This window comes from Chanodichthys erythropterus, chromosome 10 (genome assembly GCF_024489055.1).
Source record: "Chanodichthys erythropterus isolate Z2021 chromosome 10, ASM2448905v1, whole genome shotgun sequence".
Lineage (NCBI taxonomy): Eukaryota > Metazoa > Chordata > Actinopteri > Cypriniformes > Xenocyprididae > Chanodichthys > Chanodichthys erythropterus.
The window spans coordinates 48,603,086-48,630,046 of NC_090230.1; the positions used below are offsets into that span (position 1 = coordinate 48,603,086).

The 26,961-nt window shown below is 37.9% G+C and overlaps 1 protein-coding gene across 2 annotated transcripts in view; it reads left to right on the forward strand.

The window, feature by feature from the left end:
* The window catches only part of fgf11b (fibroblast growth factor 11b), a 51,146-nt gene extending 27,526 nt beyond the window's left edge, over window positions 1-23,620 (forward strand). For both annotated transcript variants that reach the window (XM_067399359.1, XM_067399360.1), the window contains exons 3-5: window positions 222-325; window positions 22,007-22,205; window positions 23,487-23,620. In XM_067399359.1, coding sequence (XP_067255460.1) covers window positions 222-325; window positions 22,007-22,205; window positions 23,487-23,620 — 437 coding nt within the window. The remainder of the gene's footprint in view (window positions 1-221; window positions 326-22,006; window positions 22,206-23,486) is intronic.
* The last annotated feature ends 3,341 nt before the right edge of the window (window positions 23,621-26,961 follow it).

The following is a 26,961-nucleotide window of genomic DNA, read 5'->3' on the forward strand; positions in this document are numbered from 1 at the left end:
ATCTTCATCTCTGTTATCCTGTTTCATCCTATGTCATGTTGTCCCTAGTCTTGCAAAGCCAGACTTTTGACTCAAGGCAGTTTGATTGACATCAAAAAGCAGCCAACCAGTTTTCAACCTGAGTATTCCATTTTCTCTGACACCTGGCACTGTTTGCTATTCTTCTTCAAGTATTTTATCTATTTCTCTGAGTATGAATTTCTTTTGATTTCATCCCACAGCACAGTTCAACTTGATTCCTGTGGGTCTGCGGATAGTGGCGATTCAGGGAGCGAAGACTGGTTTCTACCTGGGCATGAACAGCGAGGGATATCTCTACACTTCTGTAAGTGACTAAATGCTCTTTTAAGGATTGATGATTATCATAATTAGAATAATTATGCCCGTGCCCTCCATGTGTCTCCACAATAATGATTCACAGATAATTGACGATGTGCAGCTTTTAGAGACATAAATAATTATGCAGACAGTTTAATTAATCTCCTCATAATAAAGAGTTTGGCCAAACAAACTGGTATGAAAGAAGATGGCGTAATTAGGATGACGCAGACTCTTTCCTTGGTGCTGAAAACGTCAAGCTTTGTTTATGGCATGAAGTTACCCATTCTGCGCCTTGCGCTGAATATTTTGGACTCTCTCCATGGTGCTGAATTTCTAGGTTGCTCTCCATGGTGCTGAACCTTTCTTGTTATATCATGGAGGTCCAATCCTCTTCCTGCAGGGCCACTATCCTGCAGAGTGTACCTCAAATACTAATTAAACACAAATAAACCAGGTAATCAAGATCTTTAGGAAGACTAGAGACATTCAGGTTGGTGTGTTGGAACAGGTTTGAGGCAACCCTCCAGTATCCGAATTGGACACCCCAGGCGTCAAAATCTTCATGACTGTGATCTTTTATTTCCCCTTTTTTCAGATTTAGGAGCTCTAATTTAATACCAAATAAAATGGTTCAATATGCAGTTCTGTATAGATAGACTACCGTTCAAAAGCTTGAGGTCTGTATGATTTATTTTTTTTTTTTTAATTTAAAAGAAGTCTCTTATGCTTACCAACAAAACGGTAATATTGTGAAATATTTCTATTTCTATTTTAATACATATTAATATGTAATTTATTTTTGTGGAAAATTATAAAATATTTCAGGGTCCTTTGATAAATCTTAAGAAGATAAATTGAAAGAACAGTGTTTATTTAAAATGGAAATCTTTTCTAACATTATAAGTGTCTTTACTGTCATTTTTAACTGTTTATTAATGCATCCTTACTGAATAAAAGGGTTCGTTTGTTTTTCTTAAAAAATAAAAAATTAATACCAGAAAAAAAAAAACCAGAACAGTTTTGAACGGTAGTGTATTTAGCCACAAAACATTTAAAAAAGATTAACTTTTTTGCTTGAAAAGCAACAACATAAACAGAGTTATATATTCTTAGAGGATTTGAGAAATTTCTTGTGGTTCTAAAATTTCGAATCCTGTTTTAAATGTACCAGATACCCTATGGCATATGTGCTGTGCCATCCCAAAGGTCAGTCTTTCCCATAAAAATAAAGATAAAAACAATAACAAAGGATTAGCCCATGCAGTGTGACCAATTACCCAAATTGTGCTTGATATGGAGTAGAGTGGAAAGCAGCAGCATTAGCAGGCAAGGTGGAGCAGATATTTAGACTGTGTCACGGCTAGAGCAGGATAAAGAGAACAGAGAGCTTGATGAGACAGCTCTCAGAGAGAGATATTGAGTGTGTGTTTGTTAAGCTGTGTATATGTGTGTGTGAGTGTGCATCCCAGAGCTGCCGATTAGAATGCGGGGATGAGAGAGCTTTTGTCTCCTGCCTCTCTGTGAACTGAGAAATGAGGGGATTTTCTTCTCAGAAGTGGAGAGCAGCATTTGGTTCAAAGGCAACTGACTCTAATTCAGTGCCTGTGTATCTTACCGATGCGTTCCTAGCTTTGGGACATCCTGCCCTGTGTTGCTATCCTAAAACTGTCCATCTCCCCTCCCCTTTTTATGTCTTAGGTCTGGTCTGTCTGTCCTGTCCCTGTCATTTTCACCATTTCCTTTCATTTGGACTCGTCCTTAATAGATTTGTCCTTTCCGTGCTACCATAACCATCTGAATTTGTCCTCTCTGTGCCCTATTCCAGTCTTTGGCACTCAAACAAACATTATTTTTGCTTGCAGTCGAATCAGAGAACATTACATGGAATTCTGGGTAAAATTGTGTATTTTAATCAATGTCAGGGGGGTTATGTAAGCAGATTAATTTGGGAATGATATCTATGTTTACAATGCTGCTTAACTGGCATCTGGATGCTGGAAATTATTACTGGGTTTTGTTATATCACCAGTGTGCACATAAGATTGTTTAAGCGTACGTGAGGATTTAAATGCGAGTGCAAGTGTGTGTATGATAACCATCGGCTTAGAGAAAGCGCGTGTAACGGAACAGACAAATGTGTGAGAGAGGCTCAGAGGCTCGGAGGACACAGCCAATGGGGAAACACCTCATTCCCCGGAGCATTTTTCTCCTCCGCATGCTCCCGTTCCCCTCCCCTCCTCTCCTCACTGCAGCTAAAGAGAAGGTCATTCATAATATGCCACTATATTGTCAAGCTCTATAAGTATCTCATTGTAATAAGTCCACGTAAATTAGACGAGCTGCCTCAGGGATTGTGCTCTTCTGCCATATAATGGATTTCATACATCCCCTTGGGCAGACATTCTTCATGTCCTCATCCAGTGTTTGGTGCAAAGCCTGTAATGACCATTAAGGTTTAAAATGCACCGTCAAATCTGGAAGCGTCAATTCAGCTGCATGATTTAAAAGGTTAAAATCCACTAAATATGCAATTATGACAATATGCCATTGTCATTTACTTTTGAATATGGCACATCTATAAAATACAAATGTTGTGAGAGTTAGACTATTCATGCCTATCTCAAAGTAATCTCCTTTTTCTACTTAGTATTTTACATTGGATGGCGCATAAGGAACAGATGTTTTATGGTAATGTAACCTTACTTTTTATATATTATTACTCTTAACTGCCAAAATAACATTTGGAAGCCCTTATCTTCAATATCTGATGAAAATTGTCCATGATAGTTATTTGCATCCCTTAATATAATCAGAGATAGATTAATAGTGATTTATGAGATTTAAGATTGATTAGATTTAATTTGTTTAATTTGTTGGGTTTAATAAAAAAGGAACATTCCAGGCTAAATAAAACCTGTAAATATGTATATATAATATAATTTATTTATAAGTTATTTAATTTATTACAATTTATCATAATATATGTTTTTTTTTTTTTTTTTTTAAATTAACAAAATGTAACATTTTGGTCCCACTTTATATTAGGTGGCCTTAAAGGGTTAGTTCACCCAAAAATGAAAATTCTGTCATTTATTACTTACCCTCATGCCGTTCCACACCCGTAAGACCTTCGTTAATCTTCGGAACAAATTAAGATATTTTAGTTGAAATCCGATGGTTCCGTGAGGCCTACATAGGGAGCAATGACATTTCCTCGCTCAAGATCCATAAAGGTACTAAAACACATCTAAATCAGTTCATGTGAGTACAGTGGTTCAATATTAATATTATAAAGTGACGAGAATATTTTTGGTGAACACTGCTTCAGGAAGCTTCGGAGCATAAATGAATCAGTGTATTGAATCATGATTTGGATCGTGTGTCAAACTGCCCACAGCTGAAATCACATGACTTTGGTGCTCCGAACAGCAGATTTGATACACTGATTCACTGTGCTCCGATGCTTCCTGAAGCATTGTTTTGAAATTGGCCATCACTAAATAAGTCGTTATTTATTTATTTTTTTTGGCGCACCAAAAATATTCTTGTTGCTTTATAATATTAATTTTGAACCACTGTACTCACATTTCAACTAAAATATCTTAATTTGTTTTCCGAAGATTAACGTAGGTCTTATGGGTGTGGAACGGCATGAGGGTAAGAAATAAATAACAGAATTTTCATTTTTGGGTGAACTAACCCTATGTACTTACAATGCACTTATTGTGTGCATACATGTTTTTACGTTGGTACTTATATTTAAAAAAATACCTGCATGTAATTACATCTTTAATTAATTTCTGTATTTACATTTATAATTACACTGTTGACCTGTTAACCCACCCTTAAACCTACCCATACCACCAAACCTATCCGTAACCTTACACATATCCCACCTCAATAGCAGCTAAAGTGTTTTGCAATTCAATATGAACACAATTGTACTTGGTAGTTAAAGCCACACAATATAAAGTCGGACCAAATTTTTATTTCCATTTGCAGAAAAATCATTTAACAAAATCAAAAAGTCAAAATATTTCAGCAGCTAAATATTTATTTTGTGTTGAGCAAAACTTGTTTTCAACCAGATAGTTCCTTTAAGAGTCGATTATTTTCAGTTAATTGGTCAAACGGATTGCAAAATTGTCTGAATAATTCATTAGCCATAACAGTCTGAATCAAAATGATTTTTAGAATCCTACACTCTTAAAAATAAAGGTTCCAAAAGTGGGTTTTCGCAGTGATGCCAGCATAGAAGAACCATTTTGTGTTCCCCAAATAACCTTTCAAAAGTTCTTAAAGAATAATTTTTTTCTTAGTATGAAGAACATTTGAAAAGTTTCCATGAATGATAAAGTTTTTTTCATGGAACCATAGATCCCAATATATAACCTTTATTTTAAAGAGTGTAATGTAAAGAGTGGAAATTCATTGGTCAAAAACAGGGATCCCCAACATTCTGTTATCGTCATTACATACACTATATTGGCAAAAGTTTTGGGACACCTGCCTTTACGTGCACATGAACTTTAATAACATCCTATTCTTAATCTGTAGGGTTTAATATGGAATTGTCCCACCCTTTGCAGCTGTAACAGCCTCATCTCTTCTGTGAAGGCTTTCCACAAGGTTTTAGAGTGTCTTTATGGGAATTTTTGACCATTCTTCAAGAAGCGCATTTGTGAAGTCAGGCAGTGATGTTGGCGAGAAGGCCTGGCTCACAGTCTCCGCTCTAATTCATCCCAAAGGTGTTCTATGGGGTTGAGGTCAGGACTCTGTGCAGGCCAGTCAAGTTCCTCCACACATAACTCGCTCATCCATGTCTTTATGAACCTTGCTTTGTGCACTGGTGCGCAGTCATGTTGGAATAGGAAGGGGCCATCCCCAAACTGTTCCCACAAAGTTGGGATCATGAAATTGTCCAAAACGTCTTGGTATGCTGAAGTATTAAGAGTTCCTTTCACTGAAACTAAGGGGCCAAGCCCAACCCCTGAAAAACAGCCCCACACCATAACCCCCCTCTACCAAACTTTACACTTGGCACAATGCAGTCAGGCAAGTACCGTTCTCCTGGCAACCGCCAAACCCAGACTCGCCCATCGGATTGCCAGACAGAGAAGCGTGATTCATCACTCCAGAGAACACGTCTCCACTGCTCTAGAGTCCAGTGACGGCGTGCTTTACACCTCTGCATCCGACGCTTTGCATTGCATTTGCATTGGTGATGTAAGGCTTGGATGCAGCTGCTCGGCCATGGAAACCCATTTCATGAAGCTCTCTACGCACTGTTTTTGAGCTAATCTGAAGGCCACATGAAGTTTGGAAGTCTGTAGCTATTGACTCTGCAGAAAGTTTGTGACTTCTGCTCACTGTGACTCTGATTTTACGTGGCCTACCACTTCGTGGCTGAGTTGCTGTTGTTCCAAATTGCTTCCGCTTTTTTATGATACCACTAACAGTTGACCATGGAATATTTAGTAGTGAGGAAATTTCACGGATGGACTTATTGCACAGGTGGCAACCTATCACGATAACACGCTTGAATTCACTGAGCTCCTAAGAGTGACCCATTCTTTCACAATTGTTTGTAGAAGCAGTCTGCATGCCTAGGTGCTTGATTTTATACACCTTTGGCCATGGAAGTGAATGGAACACCTGAATTCAATGATTTGGAGGGGTGTCCCAATACTTTTGGCAATATAGTGTATATTATATTTGCTTTCTTCAACTGAAAACAAGAGGGTATTTTACATGAGCTTCTCTTTTCTAGACTAGTGTGGATGGTAACTGTCAAGCTCCAAAAAGAAAAAAAAAGCATAATCTTACCCATATGATGTTATATTAGTTGATATTATTGGACGTTATAAAACACCACCAATTTTCATATGGAAAGCTGCTCTGAAACTTATCTTGTTTTTTTTGTCTATGAAAGAAAGAAAGATTGTTTGTAATAACATGAGGATGGGTAAAAGATGACCGAGTTTACATTTCTGGTTGAACTATTCCATTGATTTCCAACCGTACAGAGATCAGCAGTGAGCTGAAAACTTTCCAGCAGCCTTCATTGTTCTGCGTCTTTAACTATCCAGGCAGCACTTGTGTAGCCCTGGAGAGCGATGGGGAACGGACTACTGAGGGAATCTCCACGCTATCGGTCTACAGTAGGGGGGGTTGTGTGGGCATCGAGGTCTGTGAGATACCTGTTGTGGAGTTTGAAAATGGTTTCCTGATAAAAATAGAGCCTGGTCCCGTCCTGACCCATTTTATAGACAGTATGCTCTGGAAAAACCCTCCTGGGCTGAGCGAGAGGGTGAGAAAGAGAACACGGGAAAGATATGGGGAGTGGGAGGCGCTGACACAGTTGTAAGGTTTCTGACAGAAATAGTTATGGGCCTGTTGCCATGATCAGCCATTATTCAGACGACACAAGCTTCGATTTAAAACTACTCGCTTCAAAAAAAGTTTCTACCAGTTAACTTACAGTATAATAGCATTGTCTGAGCACAATAGGTGCATGTGTGGGTGTGTGTGATTGTGTGACCTCAGACAAGATGTGTATAGTGTGTATAGTGTTGCCTTTATCTCAAGTTTGATAAATGGTTTCTATAGACTCTCTCCTCTACAGATGGTATTGAGATTCAGAATGCTTCCGTCACTGAGATGCAATCACACCTGTCATACTGCAGACTCAAAGAGAGAAATGTGGTTTGTAAAGGTAAATGAGAAACCAGAAACATACCGATATGAATCCAAACTAAAACACATGCATTTGCTTCCAAACACACCTCATTCCCAACATTCCCTCACAAGTTGACGAGGGACTGAGAGGGAGAGAGAGAGAGAGAGACAGAAGTGTAAGTGATTCAGTAATCTTCTCCTTCCCCCTTGCAGGTAATGAACTGCAGATTGTAGCTGTTCATCCCCATAAACCCTCTGCGGCATTTTAAGCTGCCTCCATTTCTCAGAAGCCCCTTATGAACCCTAGTACCCTTCAATTGAGAATCTTGTTATTCTGTGGCCTCTCTGTCTTTGCCCAAGGTGATCTCATTAGTATTCGCTGGTATATTTGAATGTGTTGATAGACACTAATATGTATGATATCTTGTATATACATTTTAGAGACATACTAATCTTCCCATGTCCTCTGACAACTACTTAGAGCTACAATTTCTGGTTTCTTTCAGAGTGAATATGTTCAAAACATATACAGTAGTGGCCAAAAGAGATGTCCGGAGGGGAAATTTGCACAAGATTTGCTTTTAATGACGCTTCCAGTTCTATTAAACAATCAAAATATGAGTATGTTATACTGGGAAGAAGAATACACTAAACTTGGTTAAGGTATTAAAATGACAAAATTATTTGTCGAGGAAGGCAAACTCCAGCATATAATTAAATATGGGTTTTATTGCATTATTGCAAAAAGGCATATAAAAACAAAAAGCTCACAGGAAATAAAACATAAATTGGCTACAATGTAATCAGTTGGTAATATTTTGTTGTTTCTCGCTTGTTTATTGCAGCAGCCATTTTCCTGGGTATTGACTCACTAGACTTGGCGCATGTGTCATGTTCAACTTCTTTCCAATCCTCCTTAAATTCTTCCCAAAGTTGAGCTTCATTGGAAGACCTGCATGACTTATCACAATGGACTAGTTGCACATGGCCGCCATTTTGGATTTTCGATCAGTGAGTGTACACATATACAGTTCCAGTTTCGCTTTATGCCGGTGCAGAGTGCCGTGGAAAGCCGAAAATTATCTCGTATAGTTGTTTATAGAATCTGTTTTATCACTTAAAAACAACTAAGATATTACAATCACATGAGCCAATGGCATTTAAATGCATGCATGGGTTAGAATAGATTAACAAACTCATGGTGCATATGCATATACATTATGAACACACATACATTGTGAACATTCACACGTTTGCCCTGTGATAAATTTATTTCCATATTTCTCAATTCTGAGCATTTATTTTCACTTTACGAAGGGCTGTGAAAAGATTGCGATTCATTTACATTTTTAACTGTAGCACAAACAGTTTAATATAGGTAGCCTACGTTTTTTTTACCCGTAGTAAAATACGTTTTCTGTTGCTTAGACGAGACACATTTATCCAACAGATGCTCTTTACTCGTCTCACTTGAACTAAATAAATGCAGTAATTAATAGAAACGCACAGCAGCTATACAAATGCTGAAAATTATGCATTTAAATTACATTGGCTACTAATAATACAGCTAGCGATAATAATGTTACCAAATAAAGTTACTAAATCTTGCACTGAGTCCATATCAAAGCAGTTTTTGAGCCATTTAGTCCCCCAGCTGTCAGAACAAAATTAGGAGATACATTACATACTTGAGTGTTTCGTGTGGATAAAGAGATCCGTGGATCACCGCTGAGCCTTAACCGCATAATCAACAGGAGACAGATTAAAAGTCGTATCTCTGTGTATCTCCTTGAATTTCCACACAGAGGTAATGTTACACAATAATATAACAAAGATTTCTTTTGTCTCTGATAGACCACCATCTTCTCTTTAATTAAAAAAAATCTATTATATCTAGCCAAGTTTCATTTTTAAGTTTCTTCCAGCACCAAATGCAAGCATCGCTATGACCAGAAGGGCACGAGCGGAAGTAACAATGCGCACAGTCGCATCGCTGCAGCTCACCGGCGCCATCTTGTGCACCTAGTCCATTGAGGTTTATAATTTCTCAAAGGGATAGTTCACTCAAAAATTAAAATAAAAAATTGTCATCATTTACTCACCCTCATGTTGTTCCAAACCTGTATGAGTTTCTTCTGTTGAACACAAAAGAAGAAATTTTAAAGAATGTTGGTAACCAGACAGTTGACAGTAGCCATTGACTTCCATAGTATTTTTTTTCCTGCTATGGAGGTCAATGGCTATCTTCAACTGTTTGATTACCAACATTCTTTAAAATATCTTCTTTTGTGTTCAGCAGAAGAAAGAAACTCATACAGGATTGGAACAACATGAGGGTGATTAAGATATTAAACAATTTTCATCTTTTTAAGGTCAGGGGACTGAGGAGGCCACTTAAAGGGATAGTTCCCTTTAAAGGGTCATTTCACCCAAAAATCGTTCTATCACCCTCATGTCGTTCTACACCCATAAGACCTTCGTTCATCTTCAGAACACAAATTAAGATATTTTTGATTAAATCCGATTTCAAAACACTGCTTTGAATCTTTTGTTTCGAATCAGTGATTCAGAGTGCAAAAGTCACGAGATTTCAGCAGCTTGGCAGTTTGAAACAAAAGATTCGAAGCAGTGTTTTGAAACTGGCTATCACTAGATATTGTTGAAAAGTTGTTATTTTGTTGTTGTTGTTTTTTTGCCGCACCAAAAGTATTCTCGTCGCTTTATAATATTAAGATGAACTGAACTGTTTTAAATATGCTTTTCAGTGTAAATTAACTTGCTGGCAATAGAGGCCTCACTGAGCCATCTGATTTAATCAAAAAATACCTTAATTTTTGTTCTGAAGATGAAGGAAGGTCTTACACATGTAGAACAACATGAGGGTGAGTAATAAATGACAGAATTTTAATTTTTGGGTGAACTAACCCTTTAAAGGTTTCAAAATACTGAGAATGAACACTTTCATTCACATAAACTGTAGTTCAGTACATTATAAAACACTGCATATCTTGTATTAAAATTGATATTTTGTATTTTTAATCCAGTTTTCTGCAAAAAATTAAAAAAATAATTAAAAAATATAGCTGCGAGCAGCGATGGCGGGCCCAAGCCGAGTGGCACCGCCACCCCGGTGGCTTCAGGGCAACTGTGCACGGCGGGCAATAGGCATTTAAAACGGTAAAACATCAAAGGACTATGTCAAATTCACTCCACATTTACTGCACTACAAGGTGCCGCTATAGAGCCCCTCCTCCCTGCTCATTTTCAAAGGTTTACATGTGCCAAGTTTTAACATTATTCTGATGAATTTTGAAGCAAATCAGGTAAAGAGGGTGATCTCAATGTATGCTGAAAGTGACACATTTTCTGCTTCCAGTTGGTGGCGCTATGACTTTGAATCACAATAGTCACATCCATGTGATCAGCCTTGTACAACGAAGACTAAGCCGAAGTTTCATCAAAATCAATTAATGTATGCAGAAGTTATAACACTTTGTTTCCCTTTTCTTGCCATAAATTCGTTGCCTCGCCACAGCCAAACCGTTTGAGGTATCCAAAATCCGTCTGTAACTAAACAACTTCAATGTGTTAGCAACAAGTTAAAAAAAGCTTGGTGTAAATTGGATAAACCCTGTAGGAGTAGTAGTATAAAATGCATAGCCTGTTTTTTCAAAAAATGAACATTCAAACAAAAATAGCAGACTTCCTGTTGGTCGGAGCTAATGAATGTAAATTAGAAAATTGTCCGGCTTGATGAGAACAATATGTGTACCGAGTTTGGTGACTGTAGGAAAAACTAACCCCCCCACTTTTGTCAAAAGGTGGCGCTACTGAGCCCCTCCACCAAGCCCATTTCTATGGCTTTGTCCATGTCTACTGGTTGACAATATTGATGTGTGTGTCGAGTTTCATGCAATTTGAAGCATGTTAAGAGCCTCAAAAACACTCAAGAATATTATTACAGTTTGACCTGTTGCCATGGCAACAATATTTCAAATATCAAAAATCCTGTCATAGGTCTACATCTGCTGTGTATTGACATTACACTGATGAAGTTTGAAGCAAATCAGGTAAAAATAAGAGGGTGATCTCAAAGCATTTCAAAAAGTGATACACTTCCTGCTGCCAGTTGGTGGCGCTATAACTTTGACTCACAATAGTCACATCCATGTGATCAGACTACTACAACCAACACACTCGTGAAGTTTCATAAAGATCAATATATGTATGCAGACGTTATAACACATTTCCTGTTTCCTTTTTCTCGCCATAAATTCGTTGCCTCGCCACGGCCAAACCGTTCGAGATATCAAAAATCCCCTGGCAATTTTTAATCATCAATGTCTTGACTTCATGCTGACCGAGTTTGGTGGCGATCGGATTAATCGCCTAGGAGGAGTATATCAAATTCCAGAGCATGCGTTTTTCAAACAACCCTTAATAGCTGACTTCCTGTTGGCGTGGCGTTTAACTTAGAGTACGAAAGTTGTTCGGCCCGATGAGGTCTATATGTGTACCGAGTTTCATACTAATACGTGCAAGCGTGTTTAATATATGGACCAAATTTTCAGACTTTTTTCAAGGGGGCGCTGTCGAGCCCCCCTGCCACGCCCGGGTACCAGCCTCTGCGGCGTCCTAATGGCCGCGGATTCCAATGTGTGTGCCAGTTTTCAAAAGTTTTTGAGCATGTTAAGGCCCCCAAAAAGCCCCGGAAGACGAAAAAAAAAAAAAAGAAAAAAAAATCCTTAGAAGAACAAGAGGGCCCTGCGCGCTTACTTCGCTTGGGCCCTAAAAATGCCTGTACTCAGTGGCAATCAAATAATAAGTCACTAACAGCAGATTTGTCTTCATTCATCATACTGGAAATGAAAAGGTCAAGTCGAGTGCACTGCACAGTGGGATACAGTATTTCATGCTGTGTTTGATGGTTTTATACTGTACATTTTTAAAAAATCTAGTTCATCCAGGCAATCTGTGCATTCAGAAAATGCACATACTGTGCATACATGCTATATACTGCAGAAAATGTAAGAAGTATGCTGTTTTAAATAGCCTGGAAATTGAACATGCATTGGTGTCACGTCAGTTCTGATCAATTTTTCAACATTGCACAACAATGAAAACATGAAGTCAAATTAGGTAAATGGGTTGAAAAAAATCAATGTCATGGTTTTTAAACATATTTAATTAATATCATTCATTATAAATACAATATAAACAACCTATTCAATTAATCATTGAACCTTAATAGATTCGTAAGCATTTGAAGTGTTTAGATGCCGTCAGTACTTTGATATTTTAAATGTACATGTGCTCCACACTTTACATATGAATAAAAATGATATCCATTTTCTTTGCCCCATGCTTGTTAGTAGTACTTCATGGTTGTCCCCCCCATCGACAGCCCCGTTCCAGATCATTCATTACAACAGGAGATGCCATCCATAACATAATTATTATTGACAGGGACCCTCCATTCATCACTCAAAACAAACACAAATGCCATCAGCGGTCTGAAAAAGTCCCGCCCAAACTCGTCAGCTGCATAACCATCAGTAAACGTCACCATAGGCAGAGCGTAAATAGATTTTGACCTTGCCTGCATTCGTTTCATCCATCCATTGATTGTTCCTAATGTAGCCCTGCAAGCTTTATAGACTTATGTAATGTTGTATGTCACTGAACATCTGCCGAACACACAAACTTACAACAGTGAATGTGTCTTCCCACACATATATGTATAAGTGGGAAGACACATTACACATATGTACACACATGCATTGAAGCGCAAGGATTAACTGAGGCAAAAACATATTGGGTATGAAAAAAAACACATACACAAACACTTGCCCATGAAACGTAAGCCCCATTAAGGAGCTTTATGTTGAGATATGATCATGGACAAGACTGGCTTCACATCACATATTCAGACAGATATTGCAGCACTGTAGGGGCCACTTTCGGTCAGAGAGCATCAAATCCAGAGAGGAAACATCATGATTTAACTTGGTTAGCATGGTCCAGTTAACCCCTGCTGGTGAATACCGTTAATACACCTATTTACGGGTGCGTCTCAATCAACTCCCACACTGCCTATGTCGCAAAACATTATATTGTGTACACAAACTTGGCCACTGGTAAGGACAGTAAGGACCCTGGCTCACTACACATTGGGACACTGACATCGACATGACAGCTGTACAACATCACTACTGGTATTTATTAATAACAGCAGAACTGATATCTTTCTGACATTATTTTTTTTATGTTATTTAATTTACATTATGATAAATACTTTGCTTGTTACATATATATGATGCATCATTTCAGCCATAAAAAAAATTATGTTAGCTAGATTATGTTCATTATGTCTAGTGATGTATGCTTATGCTGACTTATAATTAAATAATGGTTTGTATTTTAAAAAACATCTATCACGCGTCATTATGTGCAATGAGTTGGCTCAAGTGATTTATGTTTCACTCTTTAGAACTTCCGTTAAGGGAACATAGTGAGCATCGTGGTGCATTGTGGAACTTTTTAGGTAGCAAACGTTTCAGCGAACTGGAAGGATTTTGCGATTGAGACAGCCCTTAAAATGGCCGACACCCTGATCAGTGCCATGACTACTGAACAAGGGAGCAGATTGAGACTTTTTCTCTATAGAGTGCTGCAGGGATGATTCCAATTTTTTAGCCAAAACCTGAAAATGGATTTGCATTTTAGTACTTCCGGTTCCACCATCCCAAAATCAATGGGTTTTTCGAATGGGTTTTTGGATAAATGCTTGAAAAAAAAAAGCCCATTGTTAACAAAAGCTCAAGATATTTTCATGTTTTATTCTGCAACATAAAATACATAGTATTAATACCCCCTTGTGATTTTTTTTTAAACCTTTACTTGTCTTGAAAAAGGTCGTTGTTAACAAGTGGCTAAATGGGACTACAGAGGTTGTCGAGGACATTAAACGTCATCAGCCAAACAGGTAAACTCATCTACTCACTAGTCCGCTTTCACAGCCTCATAATGTTTATAATTGCGCTCTTGCAAAATATTCAAATGCAAAGTTTCAGGGAAAATGTTTAAAAATAAAGACTGAAAGAGTTGTCGGAAGCAGAGTGATGATGATATTGAAGTAATGCGACTGCGATGTAGCTCGTTTATGGCCTACATTTAGCTTTTTATTTTTGTTGATAGTATTTAGGCTTTAAAATTCATAAAAGTGTTCATTTGTGAAGATTATCATGATGATCAAAAGTGTAAGAATTTGTTGGTCACAGACCTTACTTTATGCAATAAGCCAATGGAAAAATCTTATTGGCTTTTTGTCAAGGCAACCAGGGTGATGCTAACTTACAGGTTGGCCTACAAAATTACCTCATCCTGCAGCGTTTTATTGATGTCCATTAAAAAGTACCTGTCTTTTCTGACTTAATTAAATACTAAAAGCAAATATTTTGCAAATACAACACTTTTTTTTACAGCATGCGTATAACTCATTAGCTGCTGGCTATGCAGTTCCTCTCTTTCTTTTTCCGTTCTCCGCCAGTGCCATAGGCCTTCTCCACTCGCAGGAAGTATGGCACTCATTTATAGCTATAGTTTCAACTTTGCTTTCCCAGTGTTCCTTTGTGGCCGAGATGCTTGTTTCGTGTGTTTCGCATGATCTTGAGATGAAGGGCATATTTCTCTGTCTACTTCCTGTCTTGGTGTAACGCCTATAGCTGTAGTCATGGATTTGGGACTAATACAAAGTTTCACTGAATAATGCATGTGTCTTTGAAATAGCATAATTGGTATCAATTATTCAACCGTGTCTCCAGCATTGTGTTACGTTTCCAGAACTTCCTGCTGAGAATCTAATGGACACAGAGGTCACGTTGGTCTCAAAATTTCAAGAAAATTTCAAAGCTGCTCTACTGCAAAACTTTGCAAAAAGCTTGTTGTATGTCTCTTACGGGCATTAAAGTGAGTTTAAAAAGTGCCATATTGTATGCTTTTCTTGTCGTTGGCAGTTTTATGTCATTGTTAAATTTTTCATCCTCTTTTAGTTATTGTTGTGATGGGCATTAAAGGTGCGACAGGCCTTGTGGAACATTGCAGATTGCTCTTTGTAGCACTTGAGCGAGCGCTGTAAACTGCCCCCAAGTAAAGTGTTTCTGAGTTTGCCATGTGGCAGTAACAAGGTCATTAACTCCACTTCGACGAGAGATAGAAAACAGCACAGTAGTCGGATCCCACACCCTCCGTCTGTCAATTTCATGCTCTCTGAACCAAGAGCTGTGAGAAGAAGCTTGCAAAATGTCTTGAAGTGGGACGTCATATCAGATCCCATGGTGGCTGAGGAGTGTGTTGGATACATGTTTTGTTGAGTCTGCATGTTTGCTAGTATCTGTAGTTCACACTTTAATAAATTAAGAAAAAAATGCAATTATTCATAATTTTTAAGCTTAAAAAAATCAAGCAACATTTTATAGTACATTTCCAAGTCAGTACTATAGCTATCTGAAATATATATTGTTTTAAGAAATGGATAACATATGGTACATATCTGAACAGCCTGCATGAAGAAATTGTTTTTTGTTTTGTTTTTATAAGCAAGAAAAAGCAATGATATCTCTGAGTCTGAAGGACATTAGAAGGTGAAGAGGGTTTCATGGTAAATTTTCATATCATATGATGTAAGTCACACCAAACCTTCTTAATTAATCCCTGTTTAACTGTCATTGGTACATTAAACACTTTGTTGCCATGTGTCCGCATAAATTAGTCTATATATACTGTCCAAAACTGTATATGGTGTCACATTAGTCATGGCCTAATGATTAGAGAGACAGGACTGGTTACCGGAAGGTTGCAGGTTCGACTGAGGAAGGCACCAAAGCAATGCATATAACCCCAAATCGCTCGCCGGGTGCCACAGCACAATGGCTGCCGACTGCTCAGGGTGTGCGTGTCCACGGTTTGCTATGTGTGTGTGTTCCCTACTCTCTACTCCTAATGTGTGTGTGTGCATTAACTTTAGATGGGTTAAATGCAGAGGACAAATTCTGAGTATGGGTTACCATAATTGGCCTTCACATGTCGCTTTATTAAAGTATTTATTATTAAAGTTAAATCAGAAAAATAAAAAATTTGCTGAATTCGATAAATTAGTCACTCCATATTATAGACTGTGTTTATAGAATTTGAATTTCAAATTAAAGAAAACAATATTTACATATAAAGTACTAACTTCTTATTTAGGTATCCACACATTAATAAATTTAATAAATTTATATTAAAAAAATTATCAAATTCATTTACACAAACTTTGTATTTTGCTTTTTTTAATTTTTTTATTTCTGAATTATGTATGTATGCACACAAATATATATATATATATATATATATATATATATATGGGCAATTCCAGCGTTATGGACGTGACATTTGGAGTCAAAACTTGAAATATAAACGCTCAAAGAATGCATTTAATAGTAACATATTGAACCGTCTATTTATATATTCATAATCCCTTACTAAAGGAGTCCAGACATTAGAAAAATGTCAGTCTATTCAACTGTTTTATATTTTAGATGAGGGAAATATACAGCGTTACGGACGTGACAAAAAAAGTCACTAAGATTTGGGTGACAACATATTTTTTAAGAATTCTGTGAATTACATTGAGCAAACCAAAAGTAATACTGCCCACTGAATGAAGAAGGGTTGGCTCTCCACAGAGCATAAAATAATAATTTTATTTAATTTTTCATGTTCGCATTAATGAGGAAAAAACAATGTTACGGATGTGACAGTTTTCCGTTACGGATGTGACCGGTCTGAAAGCGGCACAAAAGACTTGGTTTAAAACTGCTTTAAAACTTTCACAGAGACCTCAAGCAAGCATTTAAACCACCAAATACTGAAATCTGGGATACCAGTATGGTAAGACTCCACAATTTATCAAGTTTTTACTAAACTTTATACAAATGTAACGTTATACTCTGTAGTGCAAAAGGTTATGGATTAGACCTATTTCTCATGTTGACCAGCATGTGCGTTGTTCAAGAATCAATTTAGAGACCATGATTTTCCTTCTTACAGAACTGCTTGCTAAAATACATTGACAAATATTTATGTTTATCATAAAGCAGTTTAAAATCGCATGTTTTCCCCACAGTCAGGTGAACCGATTGACACTATTGCCAATCGCAATCATGTCAGTTTTATGTTTTGTGTCTAAATGACCACACGGTTTTTCGTCTAGTTTTCAGAGTTTAAAGCGGAGTCTTGAGTCAAAATGATCAAACTTTATTTCAAGTCAAAATTATTGCAATCTTATTATTTTCATTTTGTCAGCTTGATCGCGCGGATTGTGATCAATATAGGCTAGGCTATTCATTTTTAACCAACCGGTAACGCGACATCCCAATTCTCGAGGGAAGTGTCCTATGAGACACAATGCTCTTCTATAAGTTGTACTGTATCATATAGGCCTACCTTTTGATGTTCATATTTCGTTCTCTGGCAAGAGGAAGAGAAGATCGGTTCATGTGCACCTGATCCGCCGCTTACAGGCGCTGCAGTAGCTAATCTGTCACGCGCCGTAGGCTATTAAAGAGCGACATCTATTGTTTAAATTTTGTTATAAAATCGACTGAATTTGAAAGTTAAACCTTTTTCATATTAAAACTAACAAAGCACAAAGAGTATTGCGATTATTGGATATGTTCTGATATGGTAAGCCTGAAACAGATGATAGCAATATAAAGAAGCAAACTCATAGGATTTAATATGAAGCGTCCGTAACGGTCACGTCCGTAACGCTTATTATGGTTGTTCAGAGCAACGTAGTGAAATGAATTGTTGATCCTAATAAGCATAAACATAATTTAGCTTTGCATATAAAGTTTCAAGTTATTTGCATTTATAATTGTTATATGACATAAACTTAATCTTTAAAACGTTACGGACGTGACAGAGTTCTGAAGCGTCCTGACCTCTTTATTCTAGCTCTTATAAATTCATCAGGCAGTGCTGTTATGACTAAATGAGTGTATTTATTTCTCAGGCATGCCTCCATCTTTCTACACAATGCTTACTGCTAAAATAAAGTTTAAAAAATGGGGTCTTTGATCCCTTTTTTGAAAGCATGAAATATGGTTGGTTGAAAATTTAATTTAAGCATTGTTGCTTACCACATATATTGTGGATAAACAAGGCAATTTTCTTAAAATTTCTGTTAGAGCACATTAATACAGTATATTACAGACCTAAATGGACAATTTAAAAAGGGTTTTGTTCTTTTGGTTAAAACTTTTTTTTTTCATGGTAAAGATGACCTTTGCGTGGAATTGCCCTCATATATATATATATATGTGTGTGTGTGTGTGTGTGTATATATATGTATATATAACAGTTACAAAAACATCCTTTGAACTTAATTATATTTTAATATATTTGGCATTTTAGTCATTTAACACATATTAAGAAGGCGTTTGGTTTTATTATGAGTCAGTGGTGTAATGCAAAATCATATAGTTTGACATTCAGAATAATTTATAGTACTAAATATATTTAAAAATATAACAAATCTGTCACCATCAGAATTTTAATTTTTATAGTTTGCTTTGTCAAAAGCTTAAAGTACACACATTTGAAAAGTTAAGAAATTCTGAAGAAATTATAAGAAATTATAAAAGCGATTTAATATTTTTACAGTAGAATAAATTGTCATAATACATGTGTCTGTGTATGCCTAAAATTCCATAATTCATATACATTTCTATGTAGCCGAGTGGTAAAAAAACAAACAAACAAACAAAAAAATCTTCTCATTGCTTAAGTCCATGTGAAGTGGAAGTTGTGACCGACTTTACTTTAATATTGTGATATATTGTAAAATGGAATATTAAATGAGGAAAAAAATGAGTGTGGAGCTTAATTTTAGGGCACCGCCTCACTATTTCTAGCTTGAAGTGGTTAAAGATGTTCCACCCAATCAGAGAATTTACAGAGAAGGAAGCATGCTTTCAGATTTTAAATCTTTTTTTTTAAGACCAAGTGAAACAGATTCAGTCAGACACTTGCATGCAAAAGAAGAGAAATGGAGGGAGGCAGCGAGGAGGAGGAGAAGGGGAGGAGAGGGGGTGGGGCATGGGGAAGGTCAGAGTGCTGTTCTGCATAATAAAGATCTTGGCATTGTCGTCAGGATTCTCCACACGCAGACTGGATATTACCTTTTTCTCCACATGTCATTCCAACCCATTCCACCAGACACGCAAGCTGAAGGAGGCTGTCTAACTCCTTCAAGAGTCAGAGCAAATGGATTAGCTTTTTATTTAAGCCCGTAATCACGGCTACTCAATGCAAACTCTCCCACGCACAGATAGGAGCTGGTCATCTAGGTCAGTGGCTTTCAGACGGGGGTCCATGGACCTCCGGGGGGCGCAAGAAGGTGCTAGAGAGACCATAAAAAATTTAAGATGAAAAAATATGTATCTTTAGGGCTGTTAATGATAATATGTGCACAAGATATAAATGAAATATTATATAAATTGTTTCTTTTACAAATCTTATAATATTACTATTAAAAACTACTCCTTTCTAAAGACTGCTCAGAAATCACGAGATTAGTTGTGATTATTGCATTGATAGCACTAGTTTTTAGTAATTTCTTTCTAATCATATAGATTTCATATGTATTTTGAATTATTTTCAATTATATATAGATTTATATTTATATATCATATTTGTTTTTAATGTGTTCATCTCAGATATGCTTAATAAAAAGTAACTATATAAGAATATTAATAATAACAATGTGCTTAATCTATGGAAATATAAAAGTCAATTATTTAATTTTGGAAACCATTATTTAATTTTGTTGTCTTTAAAATATCACAATTATATTAATTAACTATATTTTTCTGCTACTGTATTAATGAATATTTATATGTAAATATAGCTGAATTTATATTTTAGGAAGGGGATCTATCCTAAGGAGACTTTTGACGGAGGTTTTTGGCATCAAAATGTTTAAAAACCAAAAGCTAACTTAGGTTGACTTTAGGACCTGAACTCCTGGGAGATGGAGTCAGAGGATAGAGATCAAGTTCTTCATGTCTTAAGATAGTACCACATACTATGATGTGATGCATGTTGTGTAGTAGGTCAAAAAGGTCACCTTTTGGGACCTTTGCACCAGGGAAACCTTTTCATAGGTCCTAGAACTAATGGCGAGATTAACCAGTTTTTGATGTGTTCATACAGCACTAACTGGAAATGATTTTAGTCATACGAACACCTTTTGATGGAACCAAATTAGCTCCGATTAGGGTCTAAACCAGCACAATAGGAACTACAATTGATATAAATGTATGTTGATTGGTCGAACGCATTCCATATGAAACAGCACCTTTTTTTTTTTTTTTTTTTTTACAAAAGCTGTGTAAACGCACACTATTTACTCCACAAACATACAGAAACATACAGAAAGCTAATGTTAATGCCATTTACCTGACACCTTTGTCTGAGGCGTTGTGTTCTTTTCTCAGCCTTGATGTTATGTAGCACCGCAAATTGTTGTAGGATATTTTGTCTCTTAGCCCTCATTTTGCTCTTTCCATCGCATAACTTTTATGTCTACATTCCATCTCCGTTATCACGAATCCCACGACACAAAGCAAAGCTCAGATCACAGTGTCCTCTGTTCTCCAATTGCTGACATTATTGAATGCTGTGCTTAAATGATGTCACTGTCAGCCGAGTTACACCACTTCAGAGTTCCTACTGGCCCTAGGGGAACATTTAGTTCTTGGGGTACACCAACTAAATGTTGGTTGGGGTAACTACCCAGTGCGAAAGCCCCTTTTGGGGTCATATATTGGAAGATTGAACTTGAAAATGTGAGGTTGGGGGTGATGATGTCCTTCACTGTGGCCATGGTGACTCAATTCACATGATTAGATTGTTATTAGTATTCCATGAGGCTGATCATCTATTGATTTCCTCCGTCTGTGAGATTCTGAGGACATCAAATACGTGAGGTAAAAGCTGCTTAGTTTGATGCATAGGCCAGGAGAGAGGGAGAAAGGGTGGGTTGGATAAAATGAGTGAAAGAAAAAGAACAAGAGAGCTGATGAAGACAAATCTAAGAAAAAAAATCCTGTGTGTTGCATAGACTAAAAGCAGACAGGCAGAAATTTGGTTGTATTTGCTAGTTTTCACTCAAGCTGCTTAATAGTGGGGAAGAAAAACTCCCTGTAACCCTTTCATCCCCTTCCAGAGCCCAGCATCTTCTTCGTTTCTCTTTCCCTCACTCGGTCCGAATTTCTCAGTCTCTGGTGGCTTGCCGAAAGGCTTCAGTCAGCTGTTTCTGCTTGGCTACCCTCAGTAAATCAATCCTGCTGATTGGGTCTGCTCTCTGACAGGGCAAGGACCCTGACGAAGACTAAGAGAGATGTATACATGTCGCTCCTAGTTACAGTCACCCGGCTACAGCATCTTGGATTGGTGGGAAGGGCTCTTAGCAAAAGGGAGATAAATGGGAACAACGAGGTTATGTTTGGAACGAGCTAAATTAAAGTTTTAGGTTGAAAGTGGAGTGTGTTTTTCTTCATCTCAGGTTGTGACATTTTGAGTATCTGTAGATATGTGGGTTCTGCTTTCAAGTTAGCATGTTTACATTTGCATGCTGGTACGTATGTTGAGTGGAGCTCACCGCTTCCCTACTCTCAGAGTACCTTTGGGGATAGTGTTAAGTTCATCAGTCATGCAAATGAATGCGCAGTTGATGAGTAGCATAATCTACCTCCGGCTCTCTGGAGAACATTGCTTTCAAAGAAACTCCATGATGAGATTTCCCCTACCTCTCTATAGATGCTCTCTATAAAAATATGGCATTATGTTATTTCTGTTTGCAACATGCTAACTTTGTCATCTTTTGCGTTCACACACGTATGTGCATGCATTTCAAATCTCTGTGCTTATTAGCATATTTGTGTTTTTCATTCTTTGGCAGGAGCATTTCAACCCAGAGTGCAAATTCAAAGAGAGTGTGTTTGAGAACTACTATGTGACGTACTCCTCCATGCTGTACCGCCAAAGCCAGTCGGGACGCTCGTGGTACATTGGCATCAACCGTGACGGCCAAGTAATGAAGGGCAACCGTGTAAAGAAGACCAAAGCGGCTGCACACTTCCTACCTAAAGTCATCGAAGGTCAGATCAGGTTTTAAATAAACTTGAGACATATTCAGATGCAGAATATAGATTAGCAAAGAATGAAATTTCATGATGGAAAATCTAGCATAAAGTGGTAACTGTGTTTTAGAACATTCTAGTAGGGGTTTAAGCTTGTCATTAAGCAGGTGATATGCTAGTAGACCATTTTGGACCATCAATAACAAGCTAAGGTGGTTAAACATGTTGGCTAGTCAAACAACAAATAATCAACCTTCTATAAAAATAATCAATATCCTGCTTGCACTGACTAATGACTAATATCCAGCTTGCTCTAGCATAGACCAGCTAATATAAAACTTGCACTAACTTGCTAAGACCAGATAATAACCGGTTTAGACCAGCTGATGGCCACCTTGGACTAGCTAAAAAACACTACACCAGCTAAAAAACAGCTTACACCACCTAATAACCATCTTGCGCTATCATAAACCAGGTAATAACCAGTTTGCACCAGATTAAACCAGCCACTAACAAGTTTACAACAGTAACCACCAGCTAGTAACCAGCTTTAACCATCTAATAAACAGTTTACACTAGCTAAAGACCATCTTAGACCACCCAGTCTGCACCAGCTAATGACCATTTTAGATGATCTAATAACCAGCTTGCACCATCTGAAACCAACCAATAACCAGTTTAGAGCAGTTAATAACCTGCTTGGACCATCTAATAACCTTCTTGCATGAGCGTAGACCAGCTAATAATCAGTTTGCACTAGCTTAGACCAGATAATAACCAGCTTAGACCAACTAATAAGCAGCTTGCAACAGCTAATTAATATCTTGGATCAGCTAATAACCATCTTGCACCAGATTAACAACCAGTTTAGAGCAGTTAATAACATGTTTGGGCCATCTAATAGTTTACACTAGCATAGACTTGTTTATACTTGCTTAGACCAGATAATAAACAGCTTGCATGTTTAGACCAGATAACATCCACCTTACATCACTTAATAACCAGTTTTCACCAGATTAAACCAGCCAATGACCATCTTAAAGCAGTTAATAACCTGCCTTGACCAGCTAATAACCAGCATGCACTAGCACAGACCAGCTAATATCCAGTTTGTAATAGTTTAGACCAGATAATAATCAGCTCATGGCCCTCCCAATATTCATAGTAGTCAACCAGCATGAGTTTTTTAGTTGCAGACTCTTGAAGCTTTACATTTTCACTATTCATGAAACTTATTTTAGTTCCTCTGTTGTTGCTTTAAATAACATCAGTGTGTCTTTGTTCTTCTCGTTCCCTCAGTGGCCATGTACAAGGAACCTTCACTGCATGAGCTTGTAGCAGAGCAGAGTCCTCCTCGCAAAACCGTAAAGACTTCAGACTCCCCCTCCCACCAGAACGGCAGGAAAGAGGCCCCCAGAGCTGATGCTTCATAGCACAGGGGGCACACACAGGGAGGGTGAAGGACTACAGTGAAACTGAGAACTCCATTTTCCTTCATGCAATGGGGGCAGGAAGAGCTGTAAGAGCGGCTGCTTGCTTTTAAATGGGGCGAGATCATTCAGCAGCCCCTGGCTCTCAGCAATGAGAGGAGAATCCCTGCCTCTCTCAGTCGAACCAGCTCGTATATATTTCCACTGACCCGGCATGACACCTGACCCACCATATGATCCTGTAATCCCCTGCAAAACATGTTTCTGTCCCCACATGCCCTACTTGAGTTCTATCACAGTGACATACGAAAAATGCAAACAATATCCATCCTAACTGAAGAATTCAATTGACTTTTCTTTCCCTATGGTTTCTTTTTGTTTAAACAAAGAGTTTGGATGTGAGAACGAGAGCAAGAGAGAGAGAGAGAGATGTTATTATCTAATATCATCATAATGATTCCAGCAGATGAGACCCTCGCTGGTTCATTTTTTCCTGCCATCACTTTGCCAACGGCTGCTCTGTGCCAATCAGAACTATATCAGAAGGAGTACAGTAAAATTCATTTTATTGGACCATTCAATGAGGATCCAGTTCTACTGGTCAGCAGGTGTAGATTGATTTCCTCTGGGCCGCTGACAGGGAAACTAATGGTATCGTCCAGAATTTGTGATCGGGCAGCTTTTAAAATTAAACAAAACTCTGTCGTTCCATTTCCTTCCAGTGATATTCTCAAAAACAACCTGATGTCGGTGATAATGAGTTTAGATTGAATCCACAAACCCAAACGCATCTGTTTTTCGTTTAATTGCGGCTACACCTGCAGGCTGTAAGATCCAAAAAAAGGAAAAAACAACTAAATTCTCTTGTGACAACTCTATTAATGTTTAATGGCCAGTGGGCTCGGAGCAGCATCCGTATCATTGGCAAACGAGTGCAGATTATTCGAGGCAGTTGTTTGATAGTTCTTTGATGGAATTCATACAGAGGATTACATGGAGTCCAGCCATGATTGCTTGAATTATTTACTCCTTTTCCCGAGAACGTACGGCTCATTCAAGCAGCTCGGTTGAGAAATTTTAATATGCAAATTTAAATTGTGGCGAGCCGATCAATGACGCAGTGTTTGTGCGCATTTATACGTGTGTATTAGAGTGTGAAAGAGACAGAATGATGCGAAATGAACATCTGCTTCCATTATTTATTTGTGTGTGCGTGTGGCAGTCCGGGCACACATGTTTAAATGCATTGGCTCACACACCACAGTTGATCATTTTAATGGTTCAGTCGAGTCTGGGCATTTTAATCTGCCTGGAGATGTTGACTGATGACCTTCTCCAGGATTCATAATTGACACATAACCAAGAGGAAGTGCTGTGACATCCAGGACCTCTTTGTAATTCCACAGGCATCTTACCGGTCCACACACACCACGCTCTGTAAATTGTTTGCAATGTGTGTGTTTGAGTAGAGTTGGTCAACCATCTTACAGATGGTGCTCTTTTGTCCTTCAGAAGGGAAGAGACCTGCTCTGTGATTATGACATCAATCATTTGTGGGCCAATAGCAACTGGTGCAAATATGGAAGGTGCGACCTGAATGTGACAGGTTCACAAGTTTGGTTTTGCTGTTGATCTTTGTGAAAAAGGTAATTTGTTGTTTCATATGTGTGTTTGCATGGTCATCTCAATGTTCTTGAGCTGTGTCCTGAACACCTGGACAGCAAAAAATAAATAAAAAAAATGAATGAATCTTTGAGTAAGATTATTAAATCAAAGGAAAGATATTTAGGAAAATGCAACAGAAAGTTGGAAGAACGTATAGCGGATGTCAGTGAGGGTTTGCGCATGTTGCAGAACGTTTTTAGCATGTTGAAGCATGGTACGTGTATGTGTCTCAATGAAAGTTGAAGTGGCCAAGTTGATGTTACAGGAATATTCCAGGTTCAATAGAAGTTAAGCTTAACTGACAGCATTTAAGTATTGTGTTGATTACAATGGAAATGTATTTATACTATTTTTTTTTTAAAAAAATAAAAGGCAAAAAATCAGGTTACAGTGATGAATTTACAATGGAAATGAATAGGGTTAATTTTTAAAGGATTTACAGCTGTTTCATTGTCATATACCTTTATACCAAAAGGGTTAGTTAGGCTTTGTTTTGTTTTTTTAAAGATTTTTTATGTTTTGTGGGTATTCTATTAAAACAGTTAGCATGTTAGCATTTAAGTTAATTTGCTATCTTCATTTTCACTGTAGTGAATTACCTCACTGTAATCTAGATTTTTGCTTCTTTTTTTTTTAAAAGGAGGGACAGAAGGAAATTAATTTTTGTGTTAATCACCATTATGCCACAAGTGCAGTAGATTGACTTTAACTTGTATTGAACCTGGAACATTCCTTTAAAAGGAATTGTAATGTGTAGCATGAGAAAGTCTGGAGAAAGTTTGGTTATGCGAGACGAGATTTGGAATGAAGAGGTTTCGCTGGCTGCGAGACACTCTTAAAGTCCTGAGGGCAGCTCAGTGATTGAAGTTAGCTGGTGGAGAGGAAGACGGCTTTAGAGGCATTAGATTATGAGGAGCAAAACCAGAAGATCATTAAGTTGGATTCTTGAAGGAGAGCGTGTGCTTTGGTGCTAAAGATGAGAGCAAGATCCTGTTCTGTGAATTAGACACTGAATGAATTCTTGCTGATTGAGCGGAAAGCGAGGAACAGGGTCCTTTGAGGGTGGGGGGAGGGGAACGTTTATGCGCACGCGTGCGATGTAGTTACCTGGCCTGACGGAGACGTTGAGAACACAAGGACGAATGCAGCGCGCACAAGCCCCCTCATGTGTGCTCCAAAGTCACGCTCCATTTCCTGAGCAATCTCCCCAAACCCTCTCCTGTGTGTCCAGTGGCTATTAACCTTCCCTCCAGCTCTGTGTGTGTGTGTGTGAGAGAGAGAGAGGGAGAGAGAGAGAGATAGAGCGAAGTAACGATCGATTGACTCAATAAAAGCCAAACTGGAGAGCAATAGCCCAGCGCTGTGAGCAATAATTTCCCTGTGCAACCGAGGAACCCGAGGACATTAGCAGACGATGAACTGAGAAGTTTTTTTGTGTGTGAGGGACTTTATCCAGTCGGCGAGAAAGCGGCAGAGGAGGAGACAACATGGAGATAAAGTGACATTCAGATCGTAAACCCAATTTTGGTATTGTCTAATGGGCCTTGCTCGCTTGATCTCGCTCTTTTTCTTCGGTCCAGACCTGGTTTTGTTGTGAAGTTTCTAGTATTACGGTCTCAGATCTCTCCTGACTCTCGCGCTCTCTTTTAAATCAGGGCAAGTTCTCAAGGACACATTGA